The following is a 27,483-nucleotide window of genomic DNA, read 5'->3' on the forward strand; positions in this document are numbered from 1 at the left end:
AAGAGAATGAGATGCTGCTTGGGTTTCTGCAAGGAGCTCAAGCCTGTGGCCCCCCACGCTGTGCACCGCCCCCTCCCTGCCACCACAGATGTGGATTGAAAGTTGCTTTGCTTCCATGGGTCCCAAACGACCAAGGCTGTTGCACCAGGAAATGAATGAGAAATGTTTTGTTTCGAGTTTTTGTATCTTTTTTTTTTCTTCTTTTAGTTTCTGATGCAATTGAGAGGGAGCCGGTTCAAACCAGTTTAAGCAAAAACAGTGAAGCTAGGAGCTTATTTTATGGAGAGGTCCAAGGATACAGTTCAAGCATGGGTTCATTCAGTGAATTCAGAGCCACTCAAAAATGCCACCAAATACTCCCCTGGCTCCCCCTTTCTCCATCTCTCTTCTTTGTTTCCCCGTGGGGAGTCTGCTTGAGAATGAAGCCAGCGGGCAGGAAGGCAAAGATGGCCGCAGGTGGCCCCTGCTTCTGTTTAGCATCTCTTACATCATCTTTAGCATCTGGTCCCTGTGGTCAGAAGGACAGAGTGCTGGCTCCAACCACTCAGATGTTTCATGGGCCGCCTGGATCAGGGGTTCAGGAAGCCTCTCCAGACTCAAGTGGACAGAGAATGGAGAAGGACATGATTCCCCACAGAAAAACAGGGAGAGAGAATTAACACCAGGCTGACAAAAGCAGCTGATTCCCTTTGTAAAAAATTCCACAGAAACTTTAAAGGAATGCAGAGCAGAACCGAACAGCAGGAGGAAATGCTTCCCTCCACGTGTCCCCCACCCCCCAGCCCTCCCCAAGGTCTGCATTCCAAATCCCAGCTGGAACTTGGGAGGGGCTGACCTTATCCCTCTCTTGATGCTCTGGCTCCTTTCTTGCAAGCATACCACGCAAAACACCCGGGGGGGAAGAAGTGGGACCCCGGCCAGATGGGCCCGGAAACCTGCGAGGGGGAGGCCCCGGCATAGGGCTCTTGGCTCTCCTCCCTTAGCCTTCCTAGGGAAGCAGCCATGCTGGCTCAGATCAAGCTATCTTGTCTGTGAAATAAATTGAAAATTCCTCACAGTGAGAAGTACTTGACCCTGTTATCAGGCTAACGTGGGCAGGGTTAATCAAGTGACCTCTGTCTGGGAGGGTTCCACCAGTCTTTACTACGGATCCCTGGGGAGCGAGAAAAGGCTCACTTGCCCTTAGCTGGCCTCATCAGGGATAGCACGTCCTGCTGCCCCAGCTGCTCAGGTATGGAGCAACGGCCCCCCGCCCCCGCCTGTACTCCCTTGCTTCTCTCTGAGTCCTCAGAGGGGAACAGATTTGTATTTGGCTCTCCCGGAGGGAGGAAAGACCATCATGTTCTATCGAGATTGTTTGTGACACTGCACTGGAGAGATAGGGAGCCTACATGTTGTCTTGCAGAATCCTTAAAGGGCATGAAACATTTAAAAAGAAACAAGAAGATTGTGGAAAAAATGTCAGCCACCAACCCTGAATTTCTTCCTTGGCTGTTTCTGTTACCATATACCTTTGATCAGTGGAAAACCCAAAATCCAGAGAAAGGAAAGTTACCTCGGAACGTGGACGGTCTATTGGCAGCATTTTAAGGAATTCATTTAAATGGCAGCATTTAAAGATTCATTATGAACTGTAATTGATAATCTCAGACTATTACCCATATAATCTACCCTGTCCAGATTTTTTAACATGGGGAGTTCGATTATAGAAATACCCTGGAGTTCACAAGGAAGATCATTAAAGCAGGAAACTATAATTGGAAGGTGATCAGGTAAAAGTTGGACTGGAAGGAATATGGCCAAAGGAGACAAATTTAGAGCTGGTGATGGGGAATACCGGGAAAGAAATATATACAACCCAGGTGTTTCTTCATTATATCACCCAGGAAACTTTTCAGGTACTTTAATCAAGATGGTTCTCTGGTGCTAACAATGAAAGGAATTGGGTAAGCTAGTGTGAGGTAGAATTACTGTTTGGTTCCTTTGCCGGCCTCATGATTTTATCCAAAAATTACGTTGTATGAATTGGGAAAGCTCCTCCTTTGTTGAATCCAAAAGGAAGATTTTTCAAGTGCTGTTTCAAAGGACCTTAATAACATAATAGGATCAGGAGTGATGAGGTGGGTCAGCTCCAAGGTCATTACAGGCAAGTATCTCTGAACATGGCACCAGAATGCTATTTATGTTCAGTAGGGTTTGCATTCCTCCTTCCAGCTTCAGAGATAAATGTTAGCATTCTGGCCTTGTGCAACCTTTATCATTGAGAAGTCTGCCAAAGACCATTTCACATCTATAGTTTCACCTTGTACCACTTGTTTGGCTTATATGTTTTGTAAATTTACCTACTGCTCTGTTTTAAACTTACTGGTTTTACTTACGTGTTTCATTCTTATAACCTGAGAGAGTGTTTTCTCCTATTGGTTACATTAAACATCGATTCAGCATTAAATTTGCTCATTGTGTGGCAGCCATCACTGCTGTTGACTATTTCCAGCTCATTCCCTTCTGGATACGTGGTAGGTGGGTAACCGTGTGCCTCTTCTGGGCAGAACCATGTGACTAATTGTGGCCAATGAGTTGGGAGCAGAAGTGATTTGTTTCCTTGCAAGCGGAAGTATTCAAATGCCGGTCATAGACCCTGGAGGGCTCCTTTTCCCTCCTGTGGTGCTGTGGACAGAGACACTTGAGGGCACAGCTCCCCCAGCCTGTATCCCTGTGTGATCTTAATGAACACTGCACCACCGTCCACCTGCAGTGGGTATGAAGTGTGACGCAGAAATAGACCTTCATTGTTGGAAACCTCTGAGCCTTTAACCGTGTTACCCCAGCCTAACCTTGCCTGTTCTGATGTCCGTACTTAACGTTTTATATTTTGTGAAGAAGATACAGAAGAGAACTGGTGTTTTCCCTGTAGCAGCTCCCTCCCACTACGCCGTGCTGATGGTAGCTTTCCGAGTGTTTTTATTGCATCCCCACTGTGTTTTTAACTGGTACTTCAAGGGAAGTGTGGGTTGCCCTGGAGTCCCAAGCAGAGACCACCAGTGGGCAGATACCAAGGCTAAGATGTTGTTTCTTTGGTCGTGATTGTTTAGAAAGAGAAAAGAAAATGGACTACATAGGAGAGCAGCAGGAGAGGGCTCACGGCACAAAGGGTACGTGCAGTTTGCTAAGACAACACACTTTCACTCGCCAGAGAAAGAAAAATAAATATATTGAACCGGCTTCAACAAGTTCGGTGTCCCAGGAGTCACACATTATCCCACTTAGTCTCTATCATGCAGGGTTCTGTTCTCCCCATGTAGGCTACAGTCACCTGCTCTCCAGATTCCAGTTTATGCCACCCTTTCACAGCCAAAGTCTCTCCCAACAGTATAGACTATATTGACTGCTGAGTAGAATGTGGCAGTCCAGGGGAGAGGGCTGGCAATTGCCTGTTGGCACAGCTCGTACTGGGCAGCTGTCCTGGGACTAGGGTGATGAGTGCGCCTCAAAGACGAATAAGAGATGGCAGCATAATTAATGAAATGCTGCAGTGGTGTTTTTTTTTTTTCTTTAATTTCTGAAACCTGCTTAGCCAGCCCTCTTCCCACATATCTCTTGCTCTCTCCTTTTGTCAGCTGGTTCAAGGAAAATGTTTTTAACAAAACGCCCCAGCATTAGGAATCAAACGAAACTGAAGTCTGGTGTCAACTCTTCAAATATTAACTGGGTAAACTTAAATGGGTCCTGTAAGCTCCATGGTCCTTTCCATGGAGACACCAGCACTAACACCTAAGACATTCCCTGTTAGAAAAACACTGAGACATAGGCAGCTTTGCCAGTATAAAGTGTACAGTGCATATATATTATGTATATGGTGTATATACTTGGGTATATTTTATGTATAAAATATATAACAACTCATGATCTGATGGAAAATACAAAATAAACATTCTTCAAATGGCTTGAAAACATTTAAAATTGTAAAAGTCTGTCAACAATTTTGTACTCATTTATTTGAGTAGAGAATTACACGGTTCTAATTGAGATTATTCTTGTATGCGATGTACATTTCACTTAATTTTGTTTCTGTGCGTAATTTCTTCCCCATAGATACGTGTTCTTTACTACGTGTCCTTTCATGCAAGTTAAATACATGAAACATACTTTCTGCTACCAGATTATCTTGGCATAGCCTGCTTAGTTTTGTACATGATACAGATACATCCAATGAAGCAATGTTATAAACCAAACAAATCCTGGAAGTTAATTATTTTCACAAAGAATTCTCCCAGAGATTATAAATTAGAAATATGTTGTTCTGATGAACGGTTTCTTCTGGTTTAGTTATTTGTACCTCTCACTTGAGGAAAAAGCATCCTCAGGAATAAGAAGTAAATATCATATCAACTGGTTGAAAGAGAGAAGTCTTTCTCTTGCGAATATATATTTCCCTCTTGGCCACATGATGGACTCTGCAAAGCAGTGCAGTTCATAAATTACTTCTGAGAAGTCTTTCCCATTTGAGTTAAAATATTCCTCTGCAAATATAAATATAGATATATACACATATATATGCGTATGTATGTAAATGTGTACATTTCACACCCACGTACATGCACACACTCACACACACACACACACACACACACACACACACACATACTCCTGGGTGTGTGTCTGTTTCATTAGCAAAAACCTTGCTGAATGACCTCTACCAAAAATTCTGCCAGATTCCCATAAATTTACTTACCAAGTAAATTATAAGGTAGAATACAAGCCTATACATTGCAACACTTTAGAGATGACACAGAGAAAGCGTTCTGCACAGTCTGTGTTAGAAATCTATTCCTGTAAACCTGGAGCATTCCAGAAGATTCCCAGGGCCCAGGAAAAAGAGTAATATAGAGCCTACTATAGAGGAGAAAGTTGTTTTCACCGTAAGTGTATCACAACCTTGTTTTTCTGCATGGTTTGCCAAGTGAAAGCCTTTGAGATGCTGAGTTTGCACTGGATCCCAGGTGCTTGACCGCGGGTCACCGACAGTCATCCCAAGTTCCTGTGGTTAAGCAAAGAAGTTCCTCTGCAGGGCAGCTCAGTTCCATTACCCACTGGGGGTCTGCCAGGGACTCTGCTTCAGAACAAAGCCATCAGGCCCTGCTTAATTGATAAAAGGATCCATCGAAGGTATCATTTTGGCAACTCAGTAGGCTGAGTGAAACTTGACACATTTTTATAGAAGGAAAAAAAAAAGATTGTTAAAAAAGCATCTAATTAGACCTAAATAGCATATTAAGTAAAATATTAAATTGATGATTAGAATATTAAAAATAAAGTAAGATAAAAATAATAGAAGTGTGGTTTTCCCTGAAATTGTTTTCAATTTCAATTTCAATTGCTTTTCAGAAATTGTTCAGAAGGATAAGAAAATGGGGCTGGATTTTCTACTTTAAACAAATGAACAGAACAGAGTTTTACCTTTTCTGTCAAACCTAACCTTTATGCTGTTACTACCCAAATATGGTTCTTAGCCCTTTGTTGAGGTTCATTATTTCAAGGCCCAGAATCTCATAGGTCTGCCCAGTACACGGGTGTCCGCCTGGGGAGTAGGTTAGCTAATGTCCATAAGCAGGAAACAAGGATCAGCCAATGCATCACTTAGATTGTGCCTACAGTTTGTTCCAACGGTATAATTTATTATTTTAGTGGAACTATATTTACCATTCAGTAAATATTCATAAAGTGTCTATTCTGTGAAAAAACACACAGTACAGTCAGGGGAAGGCGAAGGAAGCACAGAGAGAAATGGGATGGAGTCTACTCTCAAGAAGTAAAATAAATGCATACAAACCTCACCAGAATGTAATAAATTGTACAAAATTACTTCTTTTAAGTCTTCGTGTATAATAAATGCTCTTCCAAAAAAACTGGGGGTGAGTTTTCTAGGATAACACGGGATAGTTTTTTTAAGAGCAGAAAGGTTTGTATTTACTAATAGTTTGTCCTGTTTTGTAGCAATTAGGATGTAAACTCGGGTCATGCTTTAAACACCACTGTCTGTGCATATTCCAGAGTAAAATCTCAAAATCACACAAGACTCATTTCTAGAATTCACAGGTATAAGGTTAGGCTACCTTGGTAACTGCAGTAAATATTTCTCAGCACATTTGTTTATCGTAAGGCCTGGCACTTTTGGAGGCACTCACCGTAACCCTCTTCTTTCAGATCTCAGAACTGCTGATCCACAAGCTCAACCAGAACTCGGTGCACTTTGAGCTGAAGCCCGGGGTCCAGATCCTTGTCCACGCAGCCCACTTAACAGCAGGTCAGTTCCCAGGTCCCTGGCGTCTTGCAGGTGGCTCTCACAAAGGGGGATCCCAGTCTGCTTTTTCAGCACAGATGAAATGATGGCACTGCTAATGAGAAATAAGGACGCCAGTCTTTGGAGGTTCCTTTGCTTAAGGTTTTTGCCCTCATGGGGACCCATAAGACAGCAGCATAAGGAGACTTTCCTACTTAGTCACTGGCCAAAACTGTCAGGGAATCACCTAAATACGTGCTCCTTATCAACAGGAGTCTCGAAAATAAAGTTAAACTTAAAATAACTTTTTTCCCCGATCTTTCGGCAAAACCTTATTTTCAGTTATTTATGTTATAAAGAGTTTTCTTTCTTTGAGTTTTGGGATAGTGAGTAGAAATAACTGGGACTTAAGGACTGCACAGGGCCATAACCAAGATAAACCCTGAGTGGGTCATGTATGATCTTAGGATCATTAAGCTTCTGACTCTTCACCTGGAAAGGTTGGTGGGGTGAGGGTGGGAGGGAGGGGGGTGGATCCTCCTATTAAGGCTGCATAGAAATCTCAGTGATAATTCAGATAATTCCAAGTGTATAGAAATAGATCCTATTGTGTTACATTAATACTAAATTAACAGTATTTATTGAGTACTTATCCAGAGTATAGTTCTGGTGCCGCATGGAATACAAAGCCTAACAGGAAATGGTCTTTTTCCTCCAAAAACATATAATCTGATTACAGTGCAGCGTTGTTTGGTGGTAACAGTCGTGGTGGTGTGGTGGGGGGCAGGAAATGGGCAATGGTGGGGTATCTCAATGAGTACAATGAATAAATGCTTATACAGAGAGGGGATATGGTTCAGCACTTAGATTTTGCCATTCGGCTGCCAGATCGTTGGTTTCAGTCTTAGTTCCCTCACTTGCCCTATAGACCTTGAGAAGAGACTTAGCTTCTCGAAGGGTTTAAAATGGCACCAGCACCTATGTCTATGAGATTGTGCAAGGGTGAAGTTAATTCAGTCAGTGCACTTAGAGTAGTGCCTGGCACATAGTAAACTATTGTTTTCCATCTATTTTTTTATTATTAACAATCAAAATTCTATAGGAAATTTAAAGACTGGAGATTCTGGGGTGTGCCTAGGTGTAGAAGAAGGCCAAGTAGGTTGGCTGCTGGCCTCTTTTCTGTTTGGATCATCTCTCTCTCTCTCTTTTTTTTAATTTATTAGGGTTTCATGAAATACTTTGTTTAGAGACAATCCCACTGCCTTAAAACCAAAAATAAATATTTAAAAGTCACTGTTGTGAACACAGAATGGAAGAGGAGCATGGAAGTATGCCAGGCTGCACTTTGTACTTAGTTTGGTGGGCTCTGGGAAGCCATCAGGATGTTTGAATGGCGGTGGGACCGACTTAGAGTGTCCCTTGAGGAAGGTGACTCTTAAGAGTTGGGAGGATTGAGGAGGGCTGATCTTGTATTCTCCAGCCTGCCATCCTAATTCATCCACTGAACAGGCATTTGGAGTGCCTCCCCACTCTGAGCCAAGTGATGTTCTCAGCATAGAATAGGGTTTGTGCCTTCATGAAGTTTCCGTCACTGGGGAAGGCTACTCGGGGAACAAATTAATAAACGCTACATTCTGAATTGTACTGCTGGTGAAAATGCCATGAAGAGAAGGAGAAAGTGTGAGAGCATAAAGAACAATTATGCAAGACCTATGAGAGTAACCTTTAAGCCTAAGGCATGAAAGAAAGCTGCCAACTTATTTCAGGGCATTTGATGATCTAGATTAGCTGTTTCCTACCAAATGGTTGACCTTTAGTCTTTGGTGAACATTGGTGACACATGGCAATTACACAGGGCTGGTTGTACTGGAAAACAAAGTTCAAAAGCATCAGCTGTAGTCATCCTGATAGCCAAGGCACTGACAAATTTTTCAAATGAGTGGCAAGTAACAACTTGAAATTGTTTTAAATAGATTTACTGATTAATCTAATTAGACAGCCCAGCCTGTTTAGGTGACAGACTGAACCTTATCATCCTCTCCTACAATAGCTAGAGCTACTTGTTCCCTTTCGTTTCAGAGGTTAAAAACATCTGAGCTTGATGTTCCATACTGAATTCTGGATTTGAAGGGATGTGGCCAACTATCCCATCCTTTATAGTACAAAATCTGCTTTATAGCTAGACAGCTTCTATGTGAACACTATCTTTAGGCAACATATTTGCTATGGATTAGCTTGATTTATTAGAAAAAACTCCCTTACTGTTTACCAGGAAAGGGGACCATCCTAGATTAAATTAAACAGAGAACTGACCCTACTCATCTAGCTCTGAAGGCCACCTGCATTTCATACCTTTGCTTCCTCCCATACTCCCATACTTATCTTCTGTTACTTTATGTGCCTGATTTTTATTTAACTATTTTTCACATCACACTCCGGAAATGGTTCAGAATATCTTGCTGAATTTGGAACCTTATTTTCAATGTTACTTAAGGAAGCTTTCCTATAGTGGCAACTGGTAGAGCTGAGATCAGGCTAAAAAAATAGGTGGTCAAAAAAAAAGTGGTAATTAGCTAAAACTGGTTTAGCCAGGGCTTAGCTAGGGAAACAGATACAGGAAAGGCAGGGAAAGGCATGTGTGTGGGATTCATAGTTCCCCGTGGGAAGGAAAGTCCATTCCTGGTAACTATGTTAATTCCACCAAAGTAAGTTCCAGACGGCAAGATTGGGAAGATCTGGAGAACTTCTCCAATTAATATTCATGGTTCACTCCATCACTGGGAACTTGGGAAACAGGACTCAGATCTCCAGGAAGAAGAGGGTGGCCAAAGGAAGGTATGTTAACTGGGAACTCATGTAAACAAGCTGATATTTGAAGACTCCTCACAATGGAGATTCGTATGATGAAAGATTATCGAGAGACTGAAATTAAAAAAATAGTTTGAGGCAAAACCCCAGTGACTACGCAGTTGGGAGAAAGTGAGAAGTCTTTTGGCTTCCAACCGTTGTGGGTTGTTCAGGGTTCTTCTCTGTTGGATTGGATAGTAGGACTTTATGGCAGGGTAATTCCAAACCTTGGTCAGCTGGTATTATTGATCATGATACTGATCAATATCACTGATCAATATCACTGATCACTATCATGACTGGCTCATATAGTACATATGGACTTATATGTGAATAATCAGCTCCAGTTTGAATAGTAAAGGGAGAGGACATCAAGGGCTGAGAGAATAGTGGAATGGGAAACTTGGTCTGTGTTGAATGTTGCCATGTTCTTCACAAGAGCAGTAGAGTTGGTCCTACCCACAGGTGCAGCGTCGCTCTCAGCCTGACTGTCACTACAAAAGACAAGGCATATGTGAAGGTGGGCTCTCTTCGGTGCCTCTGGTGAAGAAGGGAAGCATGTGAGGGATCTGGTTCCCTGGGAGTACCCCTAAGTCGGCCCTAGCCATCAGGAGAGTGCCCTAAGTCAGCCCTGGCCATCTGGTTGTTGTAAACTCTTTGAACAGAGTAGTAGATTGGGTCTACCAAGACACTGGTGGGAATTCTCCTACACTTAGAAAACACGGCACACTGGGTGGAAGATCAGTGGATTGAGACACTTGCCACACTTTCTTTGATTAAGTTAAAATCAGCACACTCCTGTTTGGCTAGGAAGAGAAGGATGAAGATACATGGGGAAAAGAGGAAACAGTGGTGAAGAGTATTTGATGCCGACCTTCTACCTCACTCCTTTTTCCTCATCTCTCCTACAGGCAGGAGGACATAAAAATTTAAAAAAAAAAAAAAAAAAAAGGAAAGAGGGAAAAGGACCACTGTTTGCAACATTTCATGTCTCATAAGCAGGATTGCTAATACCTTCCCAGGGACCATTACAGCCGCTGCTGCATCCCATTAATTGGCCAGCAGATGTTCGGCAGCCTTCTTTTAAAAATGTTTGAGCCAGAGTGTGTTGCTAGTGAGAGAGGCAGTGCATAATTTGTTTTGTCTCCAAGGAAAAAGAGCTGTCTCCTTTCAGGAATTTACTGGCCTTATTTTGTTTTTCAAATTCAGTTCCCTGTTTGCTTTTATGGGAGCACTAGGTAGGCACTTCTAGGTCGGGACGTCATTAGAGACTGGATGTGGGCCGTTCACCCACGTTCTACCTGGGAATCCGTTAGCTTTGGTGTCTACACGGATCTCCACTTGGAACCAGTCCTTGTTTTGTTCTCAGTGATTCCATGCTTCTCCCTTTCTCTTCAGTTCCTCCTGAGAGCTCGGCCACTCAACAACAATGTTTCTGAAATGCTCTTTGTGGAAAAAAGGGATTTGAAATTACTTGTGAATAGGGTGAGAATGAGAAGCCCTTAAGGAGAAGTTGAGGGAGGGCTGTGACCTGCAGAGGTCTTTGGGGACCTGAAAGCATCCGTGTTTAGCAGACAAAGGCCATGATGTTACACAGCCCAAAGAGTGGGGGAAAGGAGTAGAAATCCATCAAGCCAGGCCCTAGACTAGAAACACTGGTGTTCTGACTGAAGTTCACCTTTCCTCGTGCTGTTCCCAAGCGAAATACTCTTTCTTCCCCCATTCGCCACCTCTCTCCATCTCTTGTCTCTTTGTATTTTAAGGGTCAGCTCAGTGCCACCATTTGCACGGTGTCTTTCTGGAGACTTTACTAGAAAAAAGTACTTTTACTTTTATTATCATCTATTCCTTCTCTGAACCCACATGGATTTTTAAAACCCGTATTTGTCTGATGATGATGATGGTAACCATTGTACCTGGTAGAGAACACACACGTATCAGGTGCTCAGTAACTGTGGCTTTTATAAGTAATTAGGTGTGTGGTCAGATATATTCAAAATCCCATTAACCTTTAGGTTCAGTTTACTCAATTGTGAACCTGCACCGTGACATGCTGCTTCTTACCAAACAACTGGTGAGGGGAGACTTGCCTTCATGTACCCAACAAGCATCTGAGGAAAATGCATCTCATGTTTCTCTTACGTCAGGAATCCCTTCAGGAGTGTTATCGTTGTTTATATGCACATTGTGGGAAATGAGTAGGTTGAAGAAAAATTAGAGTTCTGTGTCTCGGAATAAGAGAACCTAGAGACGGAGTGAGAAGGAGAGCTATTCCTGAAGGAGACTGCGGCAAATCTACGTTTCAGCCTTTATCTCCTTGCCTTGGTCACTGGCGGGAGTGTTTCCCCACATCGAAGAACAGCTTCACTAGCGGCAGAGCTCAGGGTCAACACCTTCGATTGCGCTCTCCTGACCTTATCAAACCAGACCTTTTTCACATCTTTTGTGACATCTCCCTGGAGCTCTCTCTCATCTATGCCTTTACCCTGAGCTTTGATTTTTTGATTTATATTATTTGTGTTTATCTATACTCTTCCACATTTTAAGAGCTATGATGTCACCCTAGGGAGAGTTTTTCCAGTAAGAATCGCAGGAAGTCTTCAAATCTAATGCAGAGCATTTGATCTCTGCAGGTACTTATGGAAAAACAAACCTAAGCTGTTAAGAAAATACCCTCGAAATGCCAATAGTTTTCTCATTGCCCCGAGTAACGGAATTTACTCAAGGGTGAGGTCTGTTTCCAGTTTATCATCTCTTCTTCACAGGCTTCTGTGCCTCACTTTGCAATTATGCCTTCAGAACTCTGGTTCATCTGGGGATGTGAGATGAGCTGGGACCCTCACTCACTCCACACTGACTCGACCTGAGGCACGAAAATGATTTGCATGAAACTTTACTAATTCTAAATAAAGAGGAAGGAGAATATTCCATGCAGAAGGCTCAAGAAAGATGAGCCTTTATGTTGAATCTGAATTCACCAAGGAAAGAGAAAATAAGCATGCCACGTCGAGGGGCTGTGCTGAGCAGAGGCAGAACAAGGTGACATGTGATTTCTGTACAAAGTGATACACAGTTTGACATGGTTTGGGGTGTCTAGATATATATCCTTAAATACTCCTAATTGGTGTATCTCCTGAAGGTGAAAGTATGAGCAGAGGAAAGAGAGAGGGATAAATTCAGGAAGTCAAATCTGCCATTATTTGATACTCCCTTCATATTATAAATGGTTACTCATCATCCACACAGACTAGTGAGACAACCCTCATTAATGCATTCTTGAAATTACCAAGAATGTTGAATATGGAAAAGGAAAGAAGGGGCAGATGGAAGGTTTTAAAATAATAAGTTTGGGCAACAGTCAATAATCCTTTCTCTCTTTAACGAAGTATCAGTGTATTTTACAAGACCTTTTCAACCCAGGAGGGAAGAGATGGTAATTTATCTGATAGCGATGGAGACCTAGAAGTAGGAGCCACTTTTTTGGTTGCCACAGATTAGTGATTCGTGTTGGGTTTGACGTCATCAAGGGTAGGAGTGGAAAACCCCACCTGGAGGCTGGAAATAAGAGGTTGAAACTCAGGTGAGCCCAGGAGCAGACTACACATTCAACTCAGAGCTTTGATTTGCCACCTTTTAGTAGGTTCCTGGGTAGAAGGGATCTGCTGACAATGGATAGATCAAAGCCCTGATTGCTGGTACAAATCTCCCAAGCTACTTCGCATCCTGTACCTTTGGTGCTGTGAGAACCCATGGTCATGAGTAAATTCGGTGATTATATTTGAGAGTGGAAGTAGAGGAAAACAACTTAAAAATGTGTCAGTTCTTTCAAGGTAGAAGAGATGAGCCTCTGCATGAGAATGAAAATTACTCAGCCAGCAAGCAAGGGGGAACACTGACATCTTATTTGAGAACACAACATCTAACCAGATTGATTCACACTAAATTACAAACAACAGGACTACGGGGATGATTTGCATTTCCCAGGAGTGATTTATTGGACAAATAAACTGAAATTTAGCTGGTAGGGGCTGCTCCACAGAGGACCTAGAAGAGCTAGAAGGGCTGGAACTGATCCTTCCCTCAAAACAGGTATGGTTGGAAAGACTCCATACAAGCTAGTGTAGACCATCCCAGCGATAAAGCAGCTGTTCTTTTTTTTTTTTTTTAATTTATTTATTTGACAGAGAGAGATCACAAGGAGGCAGAGAGGCAGACAGAGAGAGAGGGAGAAGCAGGCTCCCTGCTGAGCAGAGAGCCCAATGCGGGGCTCGATCCCAGGATCCTGAGACCATGACCTGAGCCGAAGGCAGAGGCTTAACCCACTGAGCCACCCAGGTGCCCCAAAGCAGCTGTTCTTGACCTGACTCTACATCACGATGATTTCAGCAGCTTCACAAAAAAAGAGATTTTTCAGGTCTCCCTGCACACACCCCGAATTTGAATCCCAAGGAGTCATATCCAGAAATCTGCATTTTTTACAAGTTCCCCCAATGAGGCAGGTACAGCCAGGCCTGTCCCCCAGGCTCACCAGCCTCTCCAGCAGAACACTGTACAGACACAACTCCATCTGCATAACAAGGGGAGGTGCACGCAAACATGTCTGTCACCAGCAATAAATCCGATTTACAGCTCAGGGCATCCACTAAAGGAAAGGCATGCATTTAACAAAAAAAAGAGTCTGTGATATTAAGTGCAGGAGGAAATTAGTAATAAACATTAAAGTCTAATTTTTCCGCGTATCTGGAGCCAACCTAATTGGCAGAATGGGTAGACGAGAGTGGGAGGAAGAAGAGGAAAAAAAAAAAAAAAAAAAGGACCATATCTCCAAATCTGAGATCTCCTCTATCCATAATCTAGATGAATGGCAAAGGCCAGCCAAGAGCTGTGGCCGTGAGGCGGTTGAAAAATGATTAAAGTATGAACTAGAATCTTAGTGGCAGATGTAATTGAATAGCCATGAGTTTTATGAAAGTTGAACAAATTATATTATCTAGATGCTATTAATGTGCTAGTGTGAGCAGAAAATGATACGTCTGCATCTCCCTGTGGTTTTACATGTGTTTGAGAATAAGGGTGCTCTACCGCCTTTGGCTTTTCAGTGGGGTCTCTGTTTTTCAGAGACTTGGATACGTATGATAAAAAATGTGAAAGGTTAATATTTCTCAAAGGAAGAGACTCAAATTCCAGGTTGAATTAAAAAAAAATTAATACATGGTAACCTCCCACCCTCTCCTGTCTGTTTAGCAGTCCCCTGATTTAAGCCATTGGGTTTAGGAAAGCTGTCCTTTGTCAAGGGTATGTGTGGGTTTTTAATAAAATTGTTATCTTGTGTGATCTTCGCCCTCTGTAGTTGCTGCTGACTGGTTCAATTTCTTTCTTTCTTTCTTTCTTTCTTTTTTTTTGGTGTAATAAAAAGATATTATCACGGATATATTAGAGACTTCAGTCTCTATTCAGTCTCTGTATATTAGAGACTTCAGTTAAAGGGCTTCAGTTGCTGTCCTTGGATATGTTATGAGTAAGTGTGGGAGGGGATGAGGAACCAGAATTTCAGCCTAGGTCAGGATACATCATGAATTCTGCCTGACAGTTTCACGTTGAGAAAGATCCTTTCCACTTGAAGGCAAAATTAGCATTAGTTGAGAAGGTTTAGAAAATACAGTATAATCTAAGCCACATCATTCTGCATGCAGATGCCACATTGTGGAGTTGTGGGGCTCTGAACTGTAAAGTGAAATAAATTGTTGCAATAGCATTTTCCATTTAGGGATGAAATTAGTACTAGTGAAATTCTTCCACAGCCAATAAATTCATCGTGTCCCTTTAGTCTCTGGTTGCCTTGTTATCTACACAGTTATCATTTATAAGTCTTTGTGAATATAGTCGCCCTGGTAGTATTTTTCCTTCTACTTTTTTGCCCCAGATTAAAATATATATATATTTATATATAATTATAAATATATTTATATATAAATATGTGTGTGTGTGTGTGTATTTTCCCTCTGCAAATGTTTAGGCTTTTCACATCATGTGGATCCACTGGCTTCTGACAACTACTAAGCCATTATGGTGTTATGGCAAGTAAGAACAGATGCCAAGATATCTAAATATACCCCTTTCGCCAGTGCAGTTACCTGAATGTGATACTTTCATAAATATACCAGGGTCCAGCACTGAAGTTGCTCTTTAGCTTTAATTCTTTCTTCATCGTTTTTTTCTAAGATTTTTCTGGACCCATAAAAAAAGTGTTCAATATCTACCTGGTAACTGGCCTGAGTTGGCCCAGCTGAGGTGTTTCTAGAAACTCTTGGGTGGAAAATGGTCAAGGGGGAGTTATCAGATGAACCATTCAGAGAAAGGGTACAAACATGCATCACGTTGGAAATAGGTAGAAGTAATAAGTAGTTAGGGTGCACCAGATACAGTTCCCCAAGGGGAAGGCAAGGCACATAGTCCATAGAAATTGGCAGGAAATAGAAGGCAGGAGAACACATGTGAAAGACAAAGAAGACACCAGAATTTAGGACAAGCTACCTTTTAGACACTTATATCTAGAGTGATGAGGACTGTTCTGGATTATATCTATAGTGTGTGCATAAACGTTAATAGCATTCCTTTTCATTAGTAAATTGTTCTGGTTTAGGACAGAATAGTTAGGATTATCTTACTTATATTCTGCCTCTCTGCCAGTAAGGGCAGAGGTCTACAGCAAGAACTGAGTAATGTAGAGCCCAAACATAAGAATTGCTAATTGGGGGGCACCTGGGTGGCTCAGTGGGTTAAACCTCTGCCTTCGGCTCAGGTCATGATCTCAGGGTCCTGGGATCGAGCCCCACATTGGGCTCTCTGCTTTCCTTTCTCTCTGCCTGCCTCTCTGACTACTTGTGATCTCTCTCTGTCAAACAAATAAAAAACTTTTTAAAAAATTGCTAATCGGGTGTTTAACCAATTGAAAGAGAAGAATTTTGAATAGAGAAGTATTAGTAAGCTATTGCTGTGTAACAAAGACCATCCAAAAACTTACCGGCTTAACAGTGAGTTGCTGTTGAGTCTGTGGATCACTTAGATGGTCCTGGTTTTATCTGTGCTCATTGTGTGTCTGCCATCAGCTGTGGATCATTGGGTAGGGGGTTCTACTGGTCTTAGCCTTCTGGTGCCCCAGGTGTTTGGTGTCTTCTAGAAAGCCTGGATTAGGATAATTAAGTTCTTCTCCACGTGGTCTATCATGCTTGATCAGGCTATTCTTCATGTGTTCACACGTAACAATGACAGGATTCCAAGAGAGAGAGCAAAAGTGCAGAGGCCTTGAAGCTCACGATTGGTGTACCCTCATTCCCATGTGATCCCATGGCCCCATGCTATTGTAGCCAAGCTCAGATTCAAGGGATGAGGAAGCAGATTTCACCTCTTGATGCAAAAAGCTTCAGACTTAGAATGTGAAAGGCTTGGGCATAGAGTGAGGTAGAGAATCCATCCAGCAATGCAGTCAATCTCCACAAGGCTGACCTTGCTCTTAGGGGAGACTTGAAATGCTTTTAGGTAGTCCAGCAGGCTCTCCTGAAGTCATACCCAGATTAAGCTACTAGTAGTAATCAAAGGGTATATTCTTGTTTTGTTTTTAGTGACCCAGAGAATATAAAGGTCAGGCACACTCTAAGATAAGGATTGGATGTTTTAGGAAGGGGAGTAGGTGGGACGTAGTATGCACTGCTCTCAAACTGGTATGCGTCACAGCGACATTTGTAGCATGTGACATGTACAGATTTCTAGGACTGATTCTCAGAGATGTAATTTTTTTTTTTTTTTTCCTCAAGTGAAGCCTAGGAGACTGCATTTTCACACATTCTCCAGGTGCTTCCGATTCAGGAAGTCTGTAAACTTCTACTTTGAGAAACACTTGCTAAAGTAAGCAGGATTTCTTGTTGACTTTCAACCCTAGAAAACCAAAATGCATCTTTCTCCTCCTGTGTGTCCATTACTGTAATACGTTTGGTCTTTGAGGTACCCAGAGTTGTCATGACTTGGCCGAGTGACCTGAACTCCATGACTCAATGTTCTTGAAGACTCATCTTTGGTTTCAAACTAGCCGCAACGCTTCACTAGTCATTAGTGCCTCCCTGGAATTCTCACACTGTCTGGCGCTTAGGCCTGCAGGGTCATGGCTTTATCCTAGTCGGGTGTGGCAGTCCTCGAGATTCTCGGGATTCCTTTTGGACTTGAACCATCAGAAAGGCCTGTTGGCCAAGAAAGAGAGCTTTGTAAGTGAAAACCTTTTTTCTGTTTTCTTTCTTTCTTTTTTTTTAAGGTGTTACTTATTTATTTATTTATTTGAGACAGAAAGAGAACAGCAGGGGGAAGGCCAGAGGGAGAGAAGCAGACTCCCTACTTAGCAGGGAGCCCAACTAGATCCCAGGTCCTGGAGGTCATGATCTGAGCGAAAGGCAGACACTTAGTCATCCAGGCACCCCACTCTTTCTGTTTCCTAAATAAACTTTGTGCCATTTCCATATCATTTTAATTTCTGGAGAAGACATTGCAGACCACATGGATTTTGTGATATTCAAGGCATGTAACTAAAGCCCAGTGTAGGGGTGCCTGGGTGGCTCAGTGGGTTAAAGTCTGCCTTCGGCTCAGGTTGAGATCCCAGGGTTCTGGGATCAAGCCCTGCATCCCGCTCTCTGCTCAGCAGGGAGCCTGCTTCCTCCTCTCTCTCTGCCTGCCTCTCTGCCTACTTGTGATCTCTGTCTGTGAAATAAATAAATAAAATCTTAAAAAAAAAAAAAAAAGAAATACAGTTCAGGGTTTCAGAGTCCTAGTGCAGGTAGAAGGTCTCCAAGAAAGTCCCTTTGCTCGAATAAGAATGAACACAAAGAGCCCAGTGTCACCAGCTGATGCCGCCATATTGTTGACTTCACAACTTGGAAATAAACCAAACCAAGGGGCAAGGCTGCAGCAAAGGGAAATGTGGTACTCAGGGTAAAAGCTTTTCCTCAAGCATGTTGTGCAGGACCTTGGTCTGCAAAGGGGCTGTGGCCATTTGATTTTGGGGAACGCTACAGTGACTTAAATGAGTTTCTGTCCTGCAGGACTGTTACGAGCTTTTTTCTTTTCTTTTCTTTCTTTCTTTTTTTTTCTTAGATGTATTTATTTATTTTAGAGATGGGGGAAGAACAGTGGAAAAGGGAGAGAGAGAATCCCCAGCAGGCTCCACACCCAGCGCTGTTTTTATAATCAGCCTAGGTCCTCATGAATAGAACATAGTAATTCAGTGCTTGTCTGAGTCCTCCCAGGATTTCAGAAACAGTGTGTGCCAGCACCCAGACTTAGAAATGTGAAGTTAGCGATACCTGGGTGGCTTAGTCAGTGACGTGTCTGACTCTTGATTTCAGCTCCAGGTCATGATCTCAGAGTTGTAAGGATCCATCCCCACATCCAGCTCTGGGCTGGGCATGGAGACTGCGTAAGAGTCTCGCTCTCCACCCCTCCCCTACTCCCTCTCTTAAAGAAAGAAGAAGAAATAAATGTGGAGTCCCCTACAGTACTGACGTATCCCTGCTTTGCTCTGAGTGCATAATGGCAAATCAACCACTCAGCATTTTCCTTCAGGCTTCTACCTTGTTTAGGCCGCAACTGGAGAGGGATTAATTTATGCTAATTCCACACCAGAAGCTAAAGCCCATTTATCACCCCTTTCCATTCCTCAGCAGAATACACCCAAACACACCTAATCGTCGGGCACACCAAGATAATGCAGCTGTGGTGTGTGCAGCAGTAATAGGCCCATTTACATTCAGGGGCAGGTCAGCAAGCCGCCCTGTGGAACCCACGGGGCAGTGGTGTCCTCTCTGACCCTGTTCTGCCTGCTGCCGCCTGCCCGAGCCCTCAGAGACAAAGCGATGCAGAGATGGGGGAGCAGACAGCCACACTTTAGATCTCAGAACGCAGAAGCTCATTTTTCCAAAATACTGTGCTAATTACTTACCAGTGCTAACACTGCTTATATACGAATGATGCTTTAAGTAGGAATGATTTAGAATTGAATGATAGAAACTTGAGATGTGGAGAAAAAGGATGAGGAAGGGAAGAGATGGGAAATAGAGAGAGAGAGAGTGTGTGTGTGTGTGTGTGTGTTTGCTTTCTCTTTTAGCAAGAGCCTGGACAAAGCAATTTCCTCTTTACTTTTCCATTTATTTCAAATGCCAACCCTTTCAAGCAGGCTAGTATCCCTCCTGGTTACTCTGTAGCCCTGATCTCTGCTTATCCCCAAGGAGTGTGCAGCTAGGAATTACAAGTTTAGCTAATAAAGCTAACCCGCCTCTAGCCACCCTAAACAGAGCGGCCCCTCCCTGAACCTGCATCTGTTCCCCGCCAAACTAACAGTTGCATTAGAATGTCTGCCCATTTTTATTTCCTTGCGTGGGCTGAGAGTATTGTGATAATGTCCAGAGAGAGAAGGACCTTATCTTTTAGAGTTCAGATGGAATTACAGGATGCCTAGGATTTGCTTCAGAATAATCCACTGGTTGTGGTTGTGAGGACTGGATGGGGATAAAAATAATACAATATTGTCTGTGAGTTGATGTTTGTTGAAGCCAGGTGCTAGGTATGTTTCTCTATGCACCTGCACCATGTGTGTGTACACATACAGCATAGGTGTGTACACACGAGTCACCCCTGTGTGAGCGTGCATGCTTTATGATTCTAACTGGTCCTTTTAAGACTTGATAATTTTTTAAGTTGGATCACTTAATTTGCTTCTCGCACTATCGTTTTAGCCCTAATCCCCACTCTCAGAAATATGTTTTTAAATTTCCGGTATTTTCCACTGAAATTAGCTCCATGTGTGTTCGTGGTAGGACTCGGGTTCAAGTCTTCCTTCTTCCACTTCCTCGTTCCGAGTCCTTTGGAAGGACATTAACCAGCGAGAGCCTCGCTGTTCTTATCGGTCCAGCGGAGGTCACAGCCCTGCCTTCCATTTGTGGAAGTCCCCTGCGAAAATCCCTGTGAAAAATGGAAGGTGCCCCTCTCCCCGGTGACATCCTACCCGTTGCAGTGTGAGTTCTAGAAGTGTTTCTGGACTCCTTTGCTGATGCCACTGTGTTTGCCTTAGTAAATGGAAGACACTTTTGTTTTCTCATTTTGACCTGGAAGCACGTGTGCCTTGGGTATGTCCCTGCAGCTCCCAGACTCACCCACCACCCCGCATGGCATAAGCGCTGCTTGACGTAGGAGAGAGGGAATCACAGGGGTCGCCTAATGTTCCTGCTTCCTAAACGCTGATGCTGCTAAAAACCACTAAACCTGTTTTCTGAGCAACAGGGTTTGACCAGTTTCCCAGCAAAACAATTTGACATCTGGAACATGCACTGCAGTTTCCTGGAGTTGCTGGAACGTAGCCTGACCATAGAACGTAACAGAACGTAGCCTGACTAGACAGAGCAGAAGTGGCCTCGAGAATGTTGGGGTCCTTCAGCATACAGGTCACTCTTCTCGAACTCTCACACCCAGGTGACCAGAACATTGCCTTCTCGGCTCCCGACAGAGAAAAGCCACAGAAAGTGGTGCTTGAAAGTCACCAACCTTTCTGAGTATCAGACTTTCCGTGAACAGGGGGAGGTAACGTTCAGCGTCCAGGCCTCCTAAGGTGTAGCTTTGGCTTGTTTTTCATGCTTGAGCGATGCTGTTTTTGCAACATGTCCTTTTTTTGAGAGGGTGCAAATTAATGGCAAACAAAGTCCTTAGAGCACGACAGATTTGACCCTAAGATTGAGGAGGATTTGGGGGTGGAGAGATGCTCCCGAGAGCTGCGGTCTAGGGGTAAACTCAGGGAGGAGGATCTTTTACGGCTGCAAAGAGGAGACGTCCGTGCTTCTGAGAGGCTGGTGCTCCTGGCACGAGCTGCTGTCAGGGCTTCGGGAAGCTGTCGAGACAACGTGGGGTCGTGCACCCCTCCACCCGCACCGTGGTGACAACTCTTGTGAAATCCTCCCTTAGCCATCGGTTTCCTGTGTGCCGGAGAGAGAAGCGTGCCCCGTACCCTCCGGTCCTCTGTCTCACGTGGCGGTCGCAGGGACGGGAGTGAGAGGCGGCAGGTCATTCATCACAGTAGTCCCGGTGCTCTTTCTGGTGATGCGCATTGCCCAGCGTGAGGGAAGCTCGCCCTCAGTATAGGAAAATGTCATGATTACCGTGTTTTAAATATCGATTAAAAAGAAGAGCAGCAGCCGTCGTAAGAAAGGCTGACACTTAGGGGAGACTTAACACGGGTCTATCACTGTTGTCAGTGCGTTCACACGGTCCTCACACAAACCCCACGAGATACGTACGGTTGTGCTCCCACCACGTAAGCCTGTTAAGGTGAAATCGCTTGCCTAGAATCACAGGGCCGACCGCGGTAATGCAGGCCTAGAATCTGAGCAGTCTGGCCCAGGGCCCCCACCGCCCTTCCTGCACAGACCAGCCGGAGCGTTCCGGGGGCTGGGCCAGACTCAGATGCCCCCCAGCCCCCATGTCAGCCACGTGACATGCACCTGTGCGTAGGCCCCACGGGGTTTCCTGGGACTCACCGTGCCTCTGTGTGAAGAGTGTCAGCACCTCACGGAGTCAGGCGTGCCCTGACCATGACCATGCCTTGTGTTCTCCCCTAGCCCCGCTGGTGGACCTCACTCCAACCCACAGTGGGTCCGCCATGCTGATGCTGCTCTCGGTGGTGTTCGTGGGGCTGGCCGTGTTCGTCATCTACAAGTTTAAAAGGTATGAGGCCCTCTGTCCTCGTCTCCCCTCCCCCTTCCTTCTCCCTGACAGGCTCGGAAGCACGTATTGCCATGATGTACATCTCCCGTGCATAGCAATGATGCTGTCTGTTAATGTTTTAGGAAGATCCCGGGGATTAATGTTTATGCCCAGATGCAGAATGAGAAAGAACGAGAGATGGTCAGTCGGGTCAGTCACCCTGAAAGCAGGGCCTATATCCCTCAGACTGAACTAAGGAGGCCTGGCCAACTGATAGATGAGAAGGTGGAATGCCAGCTCATAGGTAAATGATTCCCAGTAGCCGTCAGCTGCTCGGCCTGGGTAGTCAATGGCTGACTGTCTAACCCCTTTCTGGCTTGACGTAACCACTCTCTCCTGCTCTAACATTCCTGAGAGAAACAGCTAAGATGTCTCTTTCCCTGCTTCCTTCAACTGGAATGAGGGGGGAGATAAGCCTTCTTGCTCCTATGTAGTGTGTGGGTTTTTTTTTTTCCTCTCTCTCTCATGACTTTATTCTTCCTCTTGCAAAATCTCTTGCTCTAAAATACGGGGCTTCAAAATGTTCACGGTCAAAGAGCAGAGCGTTGACTAACAATGTGCAAGAAGGAAGCCTCAGAGGCTAGACCTGGTGATGCGGAGGGCCGGGCAGGGTAGGGAGTGACAGGGTAGGCCAGGCCCACCTGGCCTTGAGACAACTCTTTGGAGGGCAAAATGTTCCAGAATGCTTGTAGAGAGACAACATCAGGAGACAGAATAGAGGCGGGCCAAGCTGATCACCCTGGGATTTTTTTTAATTAGCAGGAGTCTAAAAACTGCCCCCCAGCCCCGAAACATGGAACCTAAGAATGTTGAGGACAAGAGGCAGAAAGTTTGCAGAACATCCCAGGAGTGAGGTTTCCTGAGAGAGACCTCTAGGGAGTTAACCTGTTACAGGGCCGACGGGCACATTTCTCCCTCCTGTTCACCTGTCCCCTAGCAGAAGTCTTACAGTGGACCTTATCATACATCAATAGAGCTCTCGCTCGCTCTCTGCCTGCGAAGTAAGCTGGCAATCCAACAGCTAGGTCCAGAGTCGCAGGCGTAATCACTAAGCCCTACTGTCTATGGCAGAGGAAAATTTCCGGGGAGTTAGACAGACCCCTGGAGCTGCCACTGTGACCCATGGCTGGCCCTGGTTCATCCTGTCTGGTGGTGTCAAGACTTGAAGCTGTCACGTTGCCACCTCGAATCCTGCATTGTGGAACGAGACGGATACATTACTAGATAACCGTCCGTGCCTCACTCTAATGTCAGAAGACCAAACCTTCTAGAAGGGTGCTCCCTGAGATTTCTCATCAGTGACTTGGAAAGGGAAAGGAGCACCTAAATGGAGAAACAGCCCTCTCTTTAAGCAGATGTGGGAGAGTTCTGTGGTGGTGCTGGGTGAGATTTCAGTGCAGGGCCTGGCTTGTCTCAGACATAATAATACAGCTGGAACCCTATCTGGGGTCCGGCGTTCACAATGTGCTGGCTTTTATTTGGGGAGACAGCGTGATAAATGTGTAATTGCTTTAGGTTCAAAAGAAAAAGCCTTTTCTGTCTTCAAGTCCAGAGAAGCGTTCACCCTGTCTATTTACTTCTAAAGCCTCTAAGTGCATTTTTGTGGGTCATTTGGTTTTCAATCCCTTTTCCACGGGGTATGAAGCACAGCGCTGTTGACTGTATTAAAGTAGCAAACCCTCCTTTACCAGGAGCATCCCGCAGCACAGTTGCACAGTCTCTGACACCTTTCCATTGTCAGTGTCATTAAATGAGTAAGTGTTACACGTTTTCTCTTAGGAGAGTAGCTTTACCCTCCCCTCCCTCCCCTTCTACTCAACCTGGTGACTCATCTCTCCGATTGCAAAGAGCAAGACACGCCACTCCACCTCCAACGCCAAAGCGGGGATCTGCTGGGGCACAATTTGCAATTTAAGGAAAACCCCCAAAGGCTACAGGCGACCTGCTGATCAGGAAAGAATTTCGCTCTTGTCAAGTGCACCATCCTTCATGACCACTAACTCTATGTTTTTTTTCTTTCCTTTGTTGTTCTGTTTCCTATTTTGCCAGGAAGTATTTCCATAGTTGCTGAGAATCAAAGCACAAAAGAAATCCCTACCTATGTAAATGTTTGAATGGAGGACGCCAGTAAAAACAAAAACAAACAAACAAACAAATAAAATAGAAACAATCAAAATCCAAACAAACAGACAGACAAACAAACACTCACTGCATCGGGACTTTTTAATTCTTCAGACACAGACAACAAGGGTTTTTAGCTTTAAGCCTGTGCATGTGGACAATACCTTGAGAACATGCTTGGAGGGGCAGTGTACAGGTGCTCTATTTTAATGGAAAAACACTCCCCTCCCCTTTCCTCTTCTCTCTCTTTTTTCTGATCGGTCGTGTTTGTAGAAAATTCATAACAGATAGAGGCCAAGGAGATCTGCATGTGTTTTTGGAAATATTCTTGGCCCTAGATTTAACACCAATTTTAGCCCTAGAGGCTGATGGGGGGATTAGCTGCCCCAGCCCCTTTCATAAGACACAACGACATGCACAGGAGTGTGAAACCCTGAGCTGTTTCTCTGTCCCACTTTCCTCATTGCCAGTTTCTTTTCTAAGTTATCTCTGGTAGCTCCGGGGGCCAGCAGTGGCCACGAGGCTGCTTGTGTTTTGCATTCTGAGCGGCCACAGGGATGAAGGAGCGAGGTCAAGTTCCAAGTACGCAGGCAGAGTAGGGAAAGCTGGCTGCGGGGGCAAGCATGTCAGAAGTGGATCTCTGTTTCCTGTCCATCCCTTCCCATCACAAAGGCTTTCCCTTGTAGCTTTCCTGTTCCTGCCCCCCAACTTATGTAGAAAAGAGAATCCCAGCTCCCCATCGTCTGGCCCCCCCCCATTTGTTTGCTATCCCCGTGTGGTCATCATCTGTCGATGTCTTTGTACCTCTTCCTTCCGGTCTCCAAGCTGTCTTTCAACTCCCCCTACTTTTTCTTCCCAAACATGTTATTGGATTCTGGACATTAACCTCAGTGTTTCCTAAATACTGGCCTACCCTCTGCCGGCCTTGCCCCCGCCACGCACACGTTTCTGATCTGTCAGCATGCCAGCTTCCCTACACCTCTACACACTGACCCAATACATCCTGCCCTGCAGGGTTCGGCTCCATGTATCCTTAGTTTCCTGTAGAACCTGCCTCTTCCAAATAGCCTTGCCTTTTCCCACCTGGAAACACGCAAAGTGTGTGAAAGAGTTGATGTATCCAAAGCAATTCAAACCTGGCCACATACACTGGAAAAGAAAGCATACAGATGCGTAGTGGTATTCTCACACCTTAGCAGAAATCTCATGTGCAGATTCCAGAACATTCTTGTGAGAAATGTTTCAAATGCGTTACTATGTGGCAGGGCAATTTCCTTCTGTAATGGTTGCTATTACCCAGTATTTGTTCTCTCACAGTACAGTAAAAATATTTGTAAAATAAAACTGATTTTAACCAGAAGAAGAAGCAGGTTAATGGATTGAATATTTAAGAATGTCAAAAAGTCTGAGAATATACGGAGGTCTTGTCTTACATTAGGATAAGATTTTGATGATGTAGAATGATTCCAGACATTTCCCAGTTACACTCTCTGATCTCTGAGTATCATATTATTGGCAAAGGAAAAATTAGCAAGCCGAAAGGGGAGGAGGTAGATGTCTAACTAAGGCAGATTGGCTCAGAGCATGAACGATCAATCCCCATTTGCCCAGGTCAATAATGAAAGAAGACCCAGAGTAAGAAGGAAACAAATGTGTGTCCAGCAGAAGGCCTTGGAGGATGATGAATTAGGCAAAGCCTACTCTAAAATATAGGAGAAAGCAGTGTTGAAAACCACTCAGAGAGAGTAGCCTCCTCTATGGCCAAGTTCCCAGGCCAGTCACAGTCAATAACAGGGTCCTGGTGATCCTGGGGGTCCCAAAGATCCTGGCGATCCCTGCCTTCGTGTAGCTTAGGCAGGGCAAGAGTAGCAAAGCTGCAATCAGAAGTGAATCATTTGGAAGTTTATGTGGTTGAAGATGCCCAGGATGAATCTGGGAAATGGATTATGCCTGAGGCGGCCATTTGTTTGTAGAACTCAATTGATCCCCAACCTGCCAGGCTTCCTATCCCATAGGAAACATCCTCATCGATCCGCTTCAGTTGGAGCCTTCCAAGTTTAATCTGGAAGACAAAATGTTTGGAAACCAAAAGAAGCTCACTCAAAACAGCACAGGGAGTCCTCAGAGTTGCCGTTCAATTAATTTTAATTGGAAAATTATGAAAAAGGGAATAACCCTCTTAGTCTCGCACAGTGCCTTGCCTAGAGTAGGTATTAAGAAAATTACTTTGTTGAAGGGATAAATGGAAGAATACATGAGAAGACATAAGGAAAAATGGATGTGTAAGTCCTAATTAAAAATAGAGGTAGACGTGAGATGCCTGGCATTTTGGAAAGTGATCACGGATGGCCGGCTCTCCGTTCAGCATCTCCGGGACCCTCAGGTGCCTCTCCTCAAAGCTCCCTTCCACTTGTAGGAGAAGAGTGAGGCAAGGGGACCTCATTGTTCTTACGATCTAGCGCTGTGGTTCTCCAAGCGTGGTACCTGGACTGAGCAGTATCAGCATCCCCTCAGACTTACTAGAAATGAAAATCTGGGGTCCCCTGACTGCAGACCTACTGAATCAGAAACTATAAGGGGTAGGGCCCAGTAGTCTATCTTTACCAGCTTTTCAGGTGACAGTGATGTCCACAGAACTTTGGGAACCACCACACTCGGCCACTCCAGCTCAATCCCAAAGAGAAGGCAGTGATGAGAGCCTACAAATGGGAAGGACCCAAGTGCCTACCGACTCGTGAACAGCAGGTGCAAACACAATGAGGAGTTTGGTGGGCTTCAGGCCAGAGGAGTGAGTGGGGAGGGATGGATGTGGAAGGGAAGATTCAGGGCAAGCTAGAAATCTGATATTACAACATTTTCCAAAAATCCCAGAAGGCAAACTGTGCACGCTCTACCCTGAACTACCCAACCAACATTTTCTCCTTTGCCTTTATTCCTAATTGGATCCACGGTCCAAAATGGAGAGGTTTGCTTTGCTTTTTTTCCACAAGTTCCAAACAGCAACTTTGAGAGCAATGGGGTGTTTGGCAACTGTTCTGTGTTTTCCAGGATTCCACCTGAGCATTGAAATCCCTCATTTGCCAACTTATTTTTATAGGAAGCCAATTTAAAGAAAAAAAAAAGAAAGTTTTCTTATAGTATCGGAACTACTTCTAATTTTAAAATGACTTTTTTGATGTATTTTTTGTTAAATACTATGTAGTGTAATGTATACTTGCTCTTGTTTATTGCTTTTACAATCATATTTATTAAACAGATAATGTCTCTAAAGTCTTGGCCTCGAGGAGTTTATTTTATCTCAAACCAAACCGTGGCGTTCTGTCTTCATGCAGAAGTGATACAACTGTAGGATTTTATAAAGGCTAGTTGTGTGAGAATACAGCAAATACCGCAGTCTCAAAGGTTTATTTTTGTTTGCGTGCTTGCTTTTTTTTTTTTTTTTT

The 27,483-nt window shown here is 44.1% G+C and overlaps 1 protein-coding gene across 5 annotated transcripts in view; it reads left to right on the top strand.

Annotated features, from left to right (window-relative positions):
* Positions 1-27,107, top strand: part of SORCS1 (sortilin related VPS10 domain containing receptor 1) — a gene marked incomplete at both ends in the record, with an annotated part of 503,495 nt that extends 476,388 nt beyond the window's left edge. The window contains 4 exons of one of the 5 annotated variants that reach the window (XM_080823332.1): positions 6,205-6,304; positions 21,775-21,880; positions 22,003-22,163; positions 27,028-27,107. In XM_080823332.1, the coding sequence (XP_080679458.1) occupies positions 6,205-6,304; positions 21,775-21,880; positions 22,003-22,163; positions 27,028-27,107 (447 nt within the window). Of the gene's footprint in view, positions 1-6,204; positions 6,305-21,774; positions 21,881-22,002; positions 22,164-23,698; positions 24,049-27,027 lie in introns of those variants that run through there. The other 4 variants (XM_080823334.1, XM_080823333.1, XM_080823336.1 and 1 more) reach the window with 4 other exon arrangements.
* Positions 27,108-27,483: the final 376 nt, after the last annotated feature.

This window comes from Martes martes (assembly GCF_963455335.1).
Source record: "Martes martes genome assembly, chromosome: 14".
NCBI lineage: Eukaryota > Metazoa > Chordata > Mammalia > Carnivora > Mustelidae > Martes > Martes martes.